This window comes from Nerophis ophidion, linkage group LG21, assembly GCF_033978795.1.
Source record: "Nerophis ophidion isolate RoL-2023_Sa linkage group LG21, RoL_Noph_v1.0, whole genome shotgun sequence".
Lineage (NCBI taxonomy): Eukaryota > Metazoa > Chordata > Actinopteri > Syngnathiformes > Syngnathidae > Nerophis > Nerophis ophidion.
In genome coordinates this window covers 18,403,867-18,418,334 of record NC_084631.1, presented here as the reverse complement: position 1 = coordinate 18,418,334, position 14,468 = coordinate 18,403,867, and the positions used below count along the sequence as shown (strand labels likewise).

General features: G+C 31.7%; 1 protein-coding gene across 1 annotated transcript in view; it reads right to left on the bottom strand.

The window, feature by feature from the left end:
• Positions 1-1,394: 1,394 nt before the first annotated feature.
• LOC133539829 (exostosin-1b) overlaps positions 1,395-14,468 on the bottom strand; it is a 358,313-nt gene continuing 345,239 nt past the window's right edge. The window contains exons 8-11 of the mRNA XM_061882069.1: positions 13,111-13,200; positions 11,041-11,201; positions 8,751-8,922; positions 1,395-4,200 (exon numbers count right to left, since the gene is read on the bottom strand). Coding sequence (XP_061738053.1) covers positions 4,015-4,200; positions 8,751-8,922; positions 11,041-11,201; positions 13,111-13,200 — 609 coding nt within the window. The 3' untranslated portion in view covers positions 1,395-4,014. The remainder of the gene's footprint in view (positions 4,201-8,750; positions 8,923-11,040; positions 11,202-13,110; positions 13,201-14,468) is intronic.

Below are 14,468 nucleotides of genomic sequence, written 5' to 3'. Positions count from 1 at the left end.
ATACACAAACACATATATATATATACATACATACACACATACATAAAAACATATATATACATTAATATATATGCATACACATGCATATATATTAATGCATAATATTAAAAATATATGTGCATATATATACACATGCAGATACATATGTATGTGTATATATGTATGTGTGTATGTATATGTATATATGTTTGTACATGCATATGTATGTATGTATACATATTTATGTATGTATGTATATGTATGTATATGTACTGTTTATATATATGTATGTGTGTGTATGTATGTACATATATGTGTTTATACATGTGTATATTTGCATATATATTTTCATTATATATGTATGGTTATATGCATGTATGTATATGTATGCGTGTATGTACAAATTTTGTGTCCATATGAGTTGGGAAATTGTGTTAGATGTAAATATAAACGGAATACAATGATTTTCAAATCCTTTTCAACCCATTCAGTTGAATATGCTACAAAGACAACATATTTGATGTTCAAACTGATATATATTTTTTTGAAAATAATCATTAACTTTAGAATTTGATGCCAGCAACACGTGACAAAGAAGTTGGGAAAAGTGGCAATAAATACTGATAAAGTTGAGAAATTATCATCAAACACTTGATGAGAATTGTGTGTATAGATGTATATGTATATATACATACATTTTTTATACATACATTAATGTGTATATATACACACACATATATATATGTATATAATTTATGTATATATAGATGTATTAACTAAGTATATATTAATTTATATATGTTTATGTATATAAATATGTATACATATACATATATACACAGTGATACGTATATATACAAATGTGTATATACTTATAGATAGTAATTTATATGTATATATACTGTATATATATTTATGCATAAATATGTAAATATATGAATGTGTGTATATATTTGTATTTATATGTACGTATATACATGGCTGCATTTGTATGTATATATCTGCATGTGTATATATGTATTTGTGTATATAATTTTATCGATGAATACATATATGTATCTACATATGTATGTGTATATATCCATGTATCTATTCAATTATACAGTATGTGTATATATATATAAATGTACATATGTATATGTATCTCTTCTTCTGCTACACTACAAAAATGAATTTGTTTAAAAAACTTGGAACCAATTAAAAACAGTTGTAACCTAATGAGATAAGAGCTCATTGTTACGCTTCAAGTTGGAAGAACAAACTGGGAGTTCCAAGCATCGCTGCCATTAATGTGTGCAGTAACTGGTCTTGCATTAGCATTAGCTTATAGCTGGAGATGATATATCTTTATTTTATGAGCACAGGAAATGAGTTAAGTGTATAGAGGGAATAGAAGTTGTTCAGTGAGACACAAGTATGGTCAAATAAGTTTGTTTTATTATAAATCATTCTTACAAAATCAGCATATTTCTTAATGTGGTGACCTGCGAGCGCTAGAAAAGTCTGGACTCGCTGGGCGGGAGGAGGAGGAGAAGGCATCAGGACAGTCGGCCACTTATCAGCTTTGACAGGCGTGATTGAGCAGTATCCCAGAACATGGTCGTCGTGGTAACGCAGTGCATTAAAAACAAAAGCGGGGGTTTCGTCCACAACAGAAAGTCCTCGGCAGTGCAAGGACTGAGGTGGACAAAAAAGGCACAAACAACCAAGAAACATTAATTGTCCGTCACGTGTTTGGTTTTGGGGAAGAGCTTCTGCAACTTTTTCAACTTGCATATTTTTCTTTTGGTCCTGATCCAGCGGGAATGCCAGGAACTTAGCCATCCTTTTAGTGTTGGGACACAAACTGCCAGGATGATGTCAGCCAGCGCTCGTCATCATCCAACATTTTACTACAGCTCTTCTAAACGCTTCCATCTGCCGCACGCGCTTTTTATTATCCTCCGCTTGCTTTTTATCGCCATTTTGCAATTGAACTCACGCCGAGGGCCAAGACAGTGCAGCCCCCACTCGATTCCACAGCACGAGACCGTTTATGTGATGCAACTTGAGAGTAGTCTGTGTGCAGCACGACTCCACACACTTAAAAACTCAGTTGCTGCATGAGTGCTCTGCCGAGTCGCGGTTCAATTAAATGTGGTGGATTATTGGCAATACAATTTCATACATGAACTCCCCTCAGCGATGCAGGATCCACCTCGTAGTGTGCAGTCCTCTTTCCAAAAATAAATATATGTTTATGTACAATTATGATTTGATCTGCAAGGCCGAAGAAAATGTACGTTTACTCCATCGTCTCCAACAATTATACACTGTTTATAAAAAAGCAGACATTTAAAAAAAAAGAAAAAAAAATGTGATGTTGATATAATAATAATACATCAAGTAGGAAAAAAGTGCTTAGGATGAACACTTGAATGCAACATTCAGTCACGTGTTGAAATGTACACAGGAAGTACATGATGATTCAAATCGGGATTTTATGATATTAGACAGTGCCTTTGCTGTGTTGTACTGCAAAACTAATTGATTGAAAAATCTATTTCTCTGCTCACAATATTTCATCAGTACAAAGTAACTTTAAGGCTTGTAACATCGCAGGTAAAACAAAATACAAACTAAAAACTTCAGAAGCAAACATTTTTATAGAAGTTTGCCTTGATAGTCATGCTATTTTTTACTCTACTTTAGCATCATTAAAAAAATAATGACATGAAAAATTGTTTAAAAGTTACAAAAAGGTCTTTGCAATTTAGCCTTGTAAACAATTTATGTAATAATAATTTTTCACCCCATTGCGTAATAATGCCACATTTATACAGTAAAAGGTAACAATGTGGTGGATTATGTAATAAACCATCTAATGTCATGCATTCACTATCAAAACTCAAACCGTTAGATTTCAAAGGTTTATTATTACATCAAATTGTTACTTTTTGTAATGTGTAACATTACATAATGCACCATTAGTAGCATAAATCAAGGCTAAATTGCAAAGAAAACAATTATATATTTCATGACTTTTTTTTTTTTTTTTTTAAAACTGACATATATATTAAGCTGAAATAGAATCCTAAAAAAACAGCATGACTGTCTTTGCAAACCTATAAAAAAGTTTTGCTTTTCTTTGAATGTTTTGTCGGCTCCCACCACTGATGGCAAATATGAAAAAATGTGACGACGACCATAGAAGCTTCTCGGCACTTGACACAAATGATAAATAATGAAGTTAATGATCATGTGCAGGAACGCAGTCATCTCCCAGTTTTTGTTTTTGCACGCAACGTTTCACTACTTACAGGTTTTTGAAAATATATATTATAAACTTTACACCTAATACTTGTGACCACGTCGCTTGAACACTTCATTAATTAACCACTTTGTGACGGCGACAGTTTGACCCTGGAATAGATGATTTCCTACCATGTTTTTGAGGCCAGGCAAGTGGACTTGACGAGTGCACTTTAGGAAGTACACTTAAGAGTGCAGGGTTTCTGACAGGGTTTTCAATGCTGATTGTAAGTCTGACAGAAAGGCTGCTAATAATAATAATAGTAATAATAGTTGTTGTCATTCAAGTGTCACTTACGCGTTAATCAATTACTGTCATTCATGTTGTTGTCAAAGATGTTTGTTAGTGGACTGATTGGCATTTTTGAAAGTAGAGCACCTGGGTGTCTCAAAGTAAAAGAGGCAGCAGAATATGCAATAAATAACTTAAAAAACAGAGATGGCACTTCCAGGTAATGGTGACCGGGTTTAAGTACGACGAGCACATGGCAGGAAAGAAAAGATGTAAAAAAAAAAAAAGACATTAAGGCCTGGATGAGGAAGTTGTGATCATAACTAAAAAAACAACAATTGTCTGCTTTGAAAAATTCCAACCCTTGTTTGCAACTGATTTGTACAAAAATCAAACCAGGCGACAAAGCAGCTGGGGTCGGTTTTGGGGTGTCCTGATGCGGGATAGGTTGCTAGGTAACCAGACACCTTGCTGAGCCAGCAGGATAGTCATTGTCTCCTTCTGTGGGCGGGTCAGAGCCTCTCGATGTCCCTGTACTTCTTGCGCAGGATGGACACCTGGTCCTTGAACAGGACCGGATCCAGCCTCATCTGGGAGCGCACCAGCGGCATGGCGCCAAACCAGCTGGCAAACTTGTTCATGCACGTCTGCCGCTGAGCGAAGTGGTCCGGGTCGGCCCAGCGAGACGCTCTTGATGACTGCGGGGAAGGGAGCGACATGTGAGTCATGTGACCGTTGCTTCTTTTATAATGTACACATGAGTTTCAATTGACAATGATCCACTTAAATGCTAACATGAAAACAAGAGACATTTCCCCTTAAAGAAACAACATAACCCAAACTAAACTTATATTAACACATTTCTGTCCGAGCAACAACGATAACACAAGCTGTGCTCTTTTAGAGAGTCATGTTCTATACTTAGAGATGGTGTTTTTACGGTGCGTTCAAGGACCACTGAACAGAGTAGGAAGCCACGCAAGAAATAAAATATTCAATTTTTTTGTGCATCTTAACAGTAAAAAACAATACGATATTAAACCTAAAACTCTATCAATGAAGAACATTTACTTTTGTGCATGTTTTGTAAGAGTCTGTCTATTTTACACTGTATAGTTCTGCCTAATTCCCGTGAGAATCCTGCGTGTGACTGCAGCATTGGCGGGTGTGACTATTCAAAACGGCTGCAGTGTGCTCAAACAACCAGCAGGCATCATATGTGAACAGATACTACCGTATCATCTCTTACCAGGTGGGTAGTGTTTTCTTCACTGACGCTTCAAGTGACAATTAAGGCAAAAATATTTGTACTTTGAGCACATTCAACAAAATCGCGATGTCATCGTTACATCCCTACTACACAAAATTATATATCATATAAATATATATTTTATATAAAACGTTAATGGATTTATACAAAAACTGTATGTTAACATTTTTGTTACACTAATTGTTATTGGGGTGATATTGAGGAATAATCTTGCTTTTTATAACAGTCATACATTTAGTTTTACATAAATGTGTATAATAGCTGTAATCTTTTTATACTACTTTTTTATTAAAATGGTGGAGACATGTTCTTGCTTTTAAACTTAATTTTTTAAATATATCAAACCTATAAAAGTTATTTTTGCTTTTATTACCATGATAGGTGGACATAGTTTAACAATTATTTATTTTATATACGTATATATATATATATATATATATATATATATATATATATATATATATATATATATATATATATATATGTATAAATGTATGTATGTAAATATATACATGTATATATACATGTATGTAAATATATATATGTTTGTATGTATATGTATGTATATATAGATATATGTATATATATGCATATATTTTTATATGCATATATATATGTATGTATATATACACGTATGTATATATGTGTGTGTATATATATATATATATCCATCCATTTTCTACCGCTTATTCCCTTTCGGGGTCGCTGGCGCCTATCTCAGCTACAATCGGGCGGAAGGCGAGGTACACCCTGGACATGTCGCCACCTCATCACAGGGCCAACACAGATAGACAACATTCACACTCACATCCACACACTAGGGCCAATTTAGTGTTGCCAATCAACATATACATGTAAATATATATATATATATATATATACACATGTAAATATATATATATACACACACGTATGTGTATCTACATATACGTATGTATATATTTACACATACATAGATAGGTATATATATATATACATATGTATATATATATGCATATATATGTATGTATATATGTATTTATATAAACACATATGTATATATGTGTGTATATATATACATGTGAATATAATATATATATATACGTATGTATATATATATATGTGTATAAATATATATATATGTATGTGTATAAATATATATATGTATGTGTATATATATATATATGTATATATATATATATATATATATATATGTATGTGTATATATATATGTATGTGTGTGTATATATATATATATGTACACATGTATATATATATACACACACATGTATATATATATACATATATATATACACGTGTAATATATATATTTCTATACATGTGTATATATGTATGTATATATATATGTATGTATATATGTATGTGTATATATATGTATGTATGTATATATGTGTATATATCCATGTATATGCATGTATATATGTATGTGTATGTATATATGTGTATATATCCATGTATATGCATGTATATATGTATGTGTATATATGTATGTGTATATATGTGTATGTGTGTATATATGTATGTGTATATATATCCATGTATATATATGTATGTATATATATGTGTATATATATCCATATATATATATGTATGTATATATGTGTATATATATCCATATATATATATATATGTATGTATATATATGTATGTGTATATATATGTATGTATGTATATGTGTATATATGTATGTGTATATATATCCATGTATATATGTATGTATATATATATGTGTATATATATCCATATATATATGTATGTATATATATGTATGTATATATGTGTATATATATCCAAATATATATATATATATATATATCCATGTATATATATATATGTATGCATATATATATGTATGTATGTATATATATGTAAGTATATATATATGCATATATATATATATATGAGGTGGCGACTTGTCCAGGGTGTACCCCGCCTTCCGCCCGATTGTAGCTGAGATAGGCGCCAGCGCCCCCCGCGACCCCAAAAGGGAATAAGCGGTAGAAAATGGATGGATGGATATATACTGTATATGTATAAATATGTGTATATATGTATGCATAAATGTGTGTGTATATATGTATAAATATGTGTATATATATATATGTATGTATGTATATATATGCATGCATTTATATATAGGTATATTTTTGTGTATGTATGTATGTATATATATATGTATATATACATGTATGTATATATATATCTATATGTGTATGTGAGTATATATATATATATGTATGTATATATATATATAGATGTATATATATAGATGTACGTACATATATATGTATGTATATATGTGCGTATGTATATATATACATGTACATACATAAATATGTATGTATATACTGCATGTCTGTACATATGTATGTATATATGTATATGTGTGTGTATATATATATATATATATATATATACGTATATATGTATGCATATATCTATGTATATTTATATATGTATATATCTATGTATGTGCATATATATATGTGTATATACCTATGTATATATAAGCATATATATGTATGTATATATATTTATTTACATACAAATTTATGTATGTACATATATAAATGTATGTGTATATACATATATGTATATATATGTATGTATGTATATATATATATACAGTATGTATGTATGTATATATATATATACAGTATGCATGTATATATATATTATATGTATGTATAGATATATATATATATGCACGTATATGTATGTATATATACATGTATATATATATATATAGTATGTATATATACATACATATTTATACATATATATATATACATATTTATACACATATATGTACGTAAAAATACATATACGTACATATGCATGTATATATATATATATATTTTTTAATATATACATATACATACACGTATATATAATGTATATATGTGTGTATATATGCATCTTGTATATGTATGTATACATATGTATATATATATATACATAAATATATGTATACATATGTATATATATGTGTGTGTATATATACAGTATATATGTGTGTGTGTATATATATATATATATATATATACATAAATATATGTATACATATGTATATATATGTGTGTGTATATATATATATATGTGTGTGTGTGTATATATATATATGTGTGTGTGTATATATATATATATATATATACATAAATATATGTATACATATATGTGTGTGTGTATATATATATATATATGTGTGTGTATATATATATATATATGTATATATATGTGTATATGTATATATATATATGTATATATATATACATCTATATCTATATGTGTATATATATGTGTATATATATATATATAAATATATATATATATGTGTATATATATATATATATATCTATATATATATATATAAATATATATATATCTATATATATATATATATCTATATATATATATATAAATATATATATATCTATATATATATATATATCTATATATATATATATATCTATATATATATCTATATATATATATATATCTATATATATATATATATCTATATATATATATATATATATATATATATATATATATATATATATATATATATATATATATATAGATATAGGCATAATAATGTGTTAATACCACAACTTTGTATATCGGTGTTGGTTGATATTGGAAAATGCACAAAAAACCCATTATCGGACAACTTTACTTTTTATAGTTTTTTGGGATGTGTTTTATACTATTATTGGTTTTCTATACATATGATTGTTTTTAATAGTAAATGTACTACTTTTCAAACGAATATTTGTCTGATATTAAGGAATATTTTGGCTTTTTTCTCCACATAGTATTAATGCAGTTTTAAAACACATAAAGGGGGGCAAATAAAGTACACTTTGTTATTTTTAATGTATTTTAGGAAAGAAAATGTTCGATCATGTCTTTCACCCAACTGGTGTATGATACAAGTGTGTGTCAATCAAAGACTCTGTTGTGTTGCAGGCCCACCTGGCCCATCATGGTCTCCTTGTACTGTTTCTTCTGGGTGACCTTGATGGGCGGCAACTTGGTGACGGCAGAGACCAGGAAGTTCATCAAGATGTCCTCACAGTTGGCCAGCTGGTCCACCATGGTCTTCAGACTGGAGGGCAGGTAGTTGGTGTACAGGTGGTGGTAGTACCTGCATTACACCACACTCACTCTAAAACTGCTCTGATGTTCCACAGCTTGAATGATTTAGGACCAACTTTGTTTTTTATATTGTGTCTTTTTTAGGGGCTAAGGATATATGAACTATGAATTTATGTAATTATTCTGTGACCTTGGGCTTTTAAATCTTTTGTCTACTTTACCGTGGGAACTTGGATAACGTTTTCATTCTATGAATACTTTCATTCTTTGGCATAATTTGTCAAAAATAAGTTTTTGGGATATTTGCTCCAAACGAGATAGTTTCAGTATTTCCACAAGTTAGTGAGTGTGTTGGAAAATATGTGACTTACAGTAAGTGGAAATGAAAATACTTTTCTTCTACCTACATTAATTTGGGTAAAAACTGGCAACTCAGTCACCCCAAATTTACTATAATTTAGTGTAAAAAACACTGCACATTTGACAGTAAAATGCAAGTAAGACTGTTTTTCCTTTTACACTAATGTGCTGTAAAATTGTAGATTTTACAGTTGTACCGTACAAAAACATTTGCATTAATTACATGAAAGTTAAAAAAAACATTGCAATTTTACAAATAAAAATTGGCACCTGAGTCCCAAGTTGCAGAGTTTTGACTCAATAATACACTGTGAAAACTATTGTACATTTTAATGGTAAAACAACCTGGCAGCTAAGTCAGCAGATTATTTTTTATATAAAAGTAACAGTGGTAATGCTATTTTTTGGACTGTATAATGCCTTTAAAAACCTTTCATTTTGTCAAAAATGGCCAATGTACCCCATGGTCTGAAAAATACATTACATTCAGTCGGTGAAAATACAGAAATCAGTTAGCCAGAAATGTTACCTTTACACAGTAATGTTCTGTAAAACAACTGGAGATTTAACTATTGGAAAATGGCAACTTAGACACCAGATTCGCTGTAAAAACAATCATAGATGTTTTAATAGTAAACAAGAGTCTGTTCAGTCCCCAGAATTTTACTGTAAAAATAAAAGTAGGACCATTACCAGAAATGTACTTTTAATGTACTTGCAGGTGGGTCAGTAAAAGTGTTTTCCTATTTACAGTAGTGTGCTGTATAGCCAAGTCTAGAGTTTACATCGAGGAAAAACTGGCAGCTTAGTCACCAAAATAAAAACAGTGGTTCAGTTTCATTTACATTATTACACTGTAGAAGAAATCTATAGATTTTATGGTAAGCTCAGTGACCTGATTTTAGCATTGGTCAAATTGGGTACTGTTTTTCCATTTAATATGGTGTAAAAATTAGTTATTTTTACAATAACATTCAGTTTTGTTTTGCGCCATAAAATCTATACATTTATTTTTACAGTGTACTGTATTTTTCGGATTATAAATCACTCCGGAGTATAAGTCACACCAGCCAAAAATGCATTATAAAGAAGGAGAAAAACATATTTATCGCACTAAAGTATAAGTCGCATTTTTGGGGGAAATTTATTCGATAGAATCCAACACCAAGAATAAACATTTGAAAGGCAATTTAAAATAGATAAAGAATAGTGAACAACAGGCTGAATAAGTGTTGTTTAGACGCGACATCGAGGAAGAAGATTTCATGGGATTTATAGATTAGGAGTGACAGATTGTTTAGTAAACATTTAGCATGTTTTATATGTTATAGTTATTTGAATGACTCTTACGTTAACATACCAGGCACCTTCTCCGTTGGTTATTTATGCGTCATATAACGTACACTTATTCAGCCTGTTGTTCACTATTCTTTATTTATTTTAAATTGCCGTTCAAATGTCTATTCTTGGTGTTGGATTTTATCAAAATAATTTCCCCCAAGTATGCGACTTATACTCCAGTGCGACGTATGAATGTTTTTTTGCTTCTTTATTGTGCATTTTCAGCCGGTGCAACGTCTACTACGGAGAGACTTATAATCCGAAAAATACGGTATGTGTGTTTACATTACAGTATATGTCTTATTTCTATTATTGTGTGTAATAATACTGGATTCAAAGAGTGTAGTCTAATATAGGAGTTATAGTTCATGTTTTAATTGTGTTTAAATAAGTTATTTGTATCCTTCACTATAAAAAAGTACTTAAATAGGAGTGTGGCTGATCCACCATACTGTGTAAATAATACCTGTGGTACATTGCTGCTCCTGTCAGCACCATGGAGTAGTCATTGGTCCACTTGGACGTGTACCCCCAGCGCTGCTTGTTGCTGTCCCAGAAGTGACTGCGTGCAGGATAACCCACGATTCGTTCCGGAAAACTCTGCCATACGGTGAAGGCAAAGTCCACCTGCACACACACAAATATGATGTAAATACACATTGTTTAGTATTAACTAAATATGGGCGATATACCACGTCTGAATTGACCTGGACTTTTAGTGCATTAATGAAGTGCACCTCCAAAGAAAGAAGAACATAGAACAGAAATGGGGAATATATTCATAATAAATATGCAAAGTGAAAACCACTCTATAAAGTCCAAGGAGTTTTTTTTGTGTGAAAAATGACACATTGTCTTTGCTTTTCTTGCAAAAGTATTCCAGAATTGTTTACCGTTGTGGTTAAGATATGTATTTACAGTAGTAAAGTATACCTTGTTTTAAGTTAAAGTACCACTGATAGTCCCACACACACACGGTGAAATTACCCTCTGCATTTGGCCCATTCATCACTGTTAATTGTTTCCAAGCCTGACCGGGGTAAATTAAGTCATTTTTCTGATATGTTCTTAACACACACATAGTGACCTTTAATCCCATGGAGTAATGCTGCCTGAGCCTAAGCCAATCAGTGACCTTGATACTGATTGGTTTGGGCCCTGCTAGTGACAAATATTACTGTAATGATATTTTGACTTCATTTAGTACAGTAATATAGTACACGGAAAAGCAAAAGAGCGAGGAATGTAAAATGTATATTTTCCACATATGTTAAAAATACATGTTTTATAAATATGATTCACATTAGGGCTGGGCGATATATATCGATATATCGCGGGTTTGTCTCTGTGCGATATAGAAAATGACTATATCGTGATATTGGAATATACGTTCGCACGCAATGCTTTTAACTGCGGGCATTACACTACAGGCTCTTCTCACTTTGTTGTCTCTCCTTTTCACAGACTGAGACATAAACAAGCGCACCTTCTTACATACGTCACACGCCCTCCCCGAGCAGAGAGGTAGCTACATGGGTAACATTAGCTGTGATGCTAGCGAAGTGGTGCGAGTGGTAATACGAGAGAAAGAAGGTGCCAATCTGGTAACAAATGAAGGAAGAATTAATTCCCAAGAAAAACAGCACGGGGTGCATCTTCTGGCGGTGGTTTGGCTTCAAGTGCGAATATGTTGAACAATTATGCGGCAAAAGCATTGCTACATAAAGTAGAAGCACTGCTATTTGATTTCCTTTTTTGCAGCTCATTTTAATTTGACACTTATTGAACTATCTTGTGTGACATCATGCACAAAAGTGCATTTTTTTTGTTTTAAACTATTGTAGTGGCGTTCTGTACAAAAAATACACTTTCATTTAGTGTTGTTTTGATGTCATTTTAGTGACATCATGCACAAAAGTGCACTCATAGCTTGTTTTAAAATGACTCTCACAATCTTGCACTTTCTGATTTAAAATGACATGAATGTTTGTGCCACTGCTTAATAATTGTTTAATAAATACACTTTTGGTCAATTTACTTAGTTGTGATTTCCTTCTCTGCATGAAAGTTTAAAAGTAGCATATATTAATGCAGTATGAAGAAGAATGTTTTCATTTAGACACATAGAATCATCATACTGCTGTGATTATATGCATCAAGTGTTCATTCAAGGCTAAGGTAAAATATGGAGGTATATATGGTGTATCGTGACATGGCCTAAAAATATCGAGATATTATTAAAAGGCCATATCGCCCAGCCCTAATTCACATATTTGACTATTTAAATATAAATAAATTATTTATCCAATGTAAAAGTATTTATAAAATACATACACCCACACATAATATATTGAATACATTTTAACAACAATTCTGAGAGCAACATTGCAGCTGTGCATGTAATTAAAGTATGTGCATGTTTGGAATATATTGTAACTGCCTGACTTTGCACACAACACTGCAGAAGTACAAGTTTGTACTGATGAAGACACAGATTGTGTTGTGCACATGAAAAAGGAGAGCGTGTAGAACTGACCTCAGTGGTGGACAACACGGTGTCTTCATCCAGGCTGAGGACAGCGTCTGTCACTATGGCGTCGTAGGGGAAGAAGCGGCTGCTCATCACCTGCAGGGGGCAACATGGAGCAGAGTGCTGGGATCAAGCAGCTTTATTCAACATTTTTGGACCAGGAATGGACACTACTGACATGAATACAATTGTTTTTGGTCTAAAATAGTTTCTTATATTGAACTTACTGAAATGTTTGCGCAACACAGCTTTGAAAATATCTACTACTTTATACTTTTGAAAGATTCCCTACATAAATGTTTGATACGATACATGTGTGCACTGGCCGAAACTGCAAATTTTGGTATAGATTCGACGGGTGAATGACCTACTTTGTATGATACATATCAGTATAAGTAGCCTACTGATATCTGCAGAACTAGACCTATATTTACTTGGTATTGGATCAATGCCAACATTTACAGAATCAGCACCAAAGAAATATGATACATTTTTTGCAAATGCTAATACTACAAATTCTGATATCTATACAGTTAGGTTCATGAAAATATAATTCATAAAATAAATATCAGTATCAATACTCATTTCGGCAATTCTAATAAATGAAGACCAACATGTCAACAGGAATCAATGCTTTTTCCTTCCCCTTCATCACACGCAACAAACAAAACAGTAAGTACACTTGCCATCAGAACAGTCTGCCATATGCCTGGGAGACAGTACGAAGGGCAAAAAGTGAAGAGGTGTATGTGAAATGTCAATAATGCCACAAGGTGCTTCCTGTTCTGTCACTGATAAAAATATAACAACTATTTTTTTCTTGACACAGTCACTGTTCCCCCTTAATCTAATTATAATTAGGACCCCAATTTAGCCCTGGGCGGCCTTGGATACAGCAACCATTTCCAGTACCTTGGAATTTAATAATAAAATTGAGCTGATAATAGAGACTACAGTCTTGTTTTCTTGTCATATTTCGCAAGTATTTCACAAGTGTTATACAGCAGATTTTGGCTGCAGTTGCAATTCCAAAATGTTAGATGGCAGTATTGTGTGTATATTATATTGTGTATATATATATATATATATATATATATATATCCATCCCATCCATCCATTTTCTACCGCTTATTCCCCTTTTGGGGTCGCTGGCGCCTATCTCAGCTACAATAGGGCGGAAGGCGGAGTACACCCTGGACAAGTCGCCACCTCATCGCAGGGCCAACACAGATAGACAGACAACATTCACACTCACATTCACACACTAGGGCCAATTTAGTGTTGCCAATCAACCTATCCCCAGGTGCATGTCTTTGGAAGTGGGAGGAAGCCGGAGTATGTATATATGTATGTATGTGTGTGTA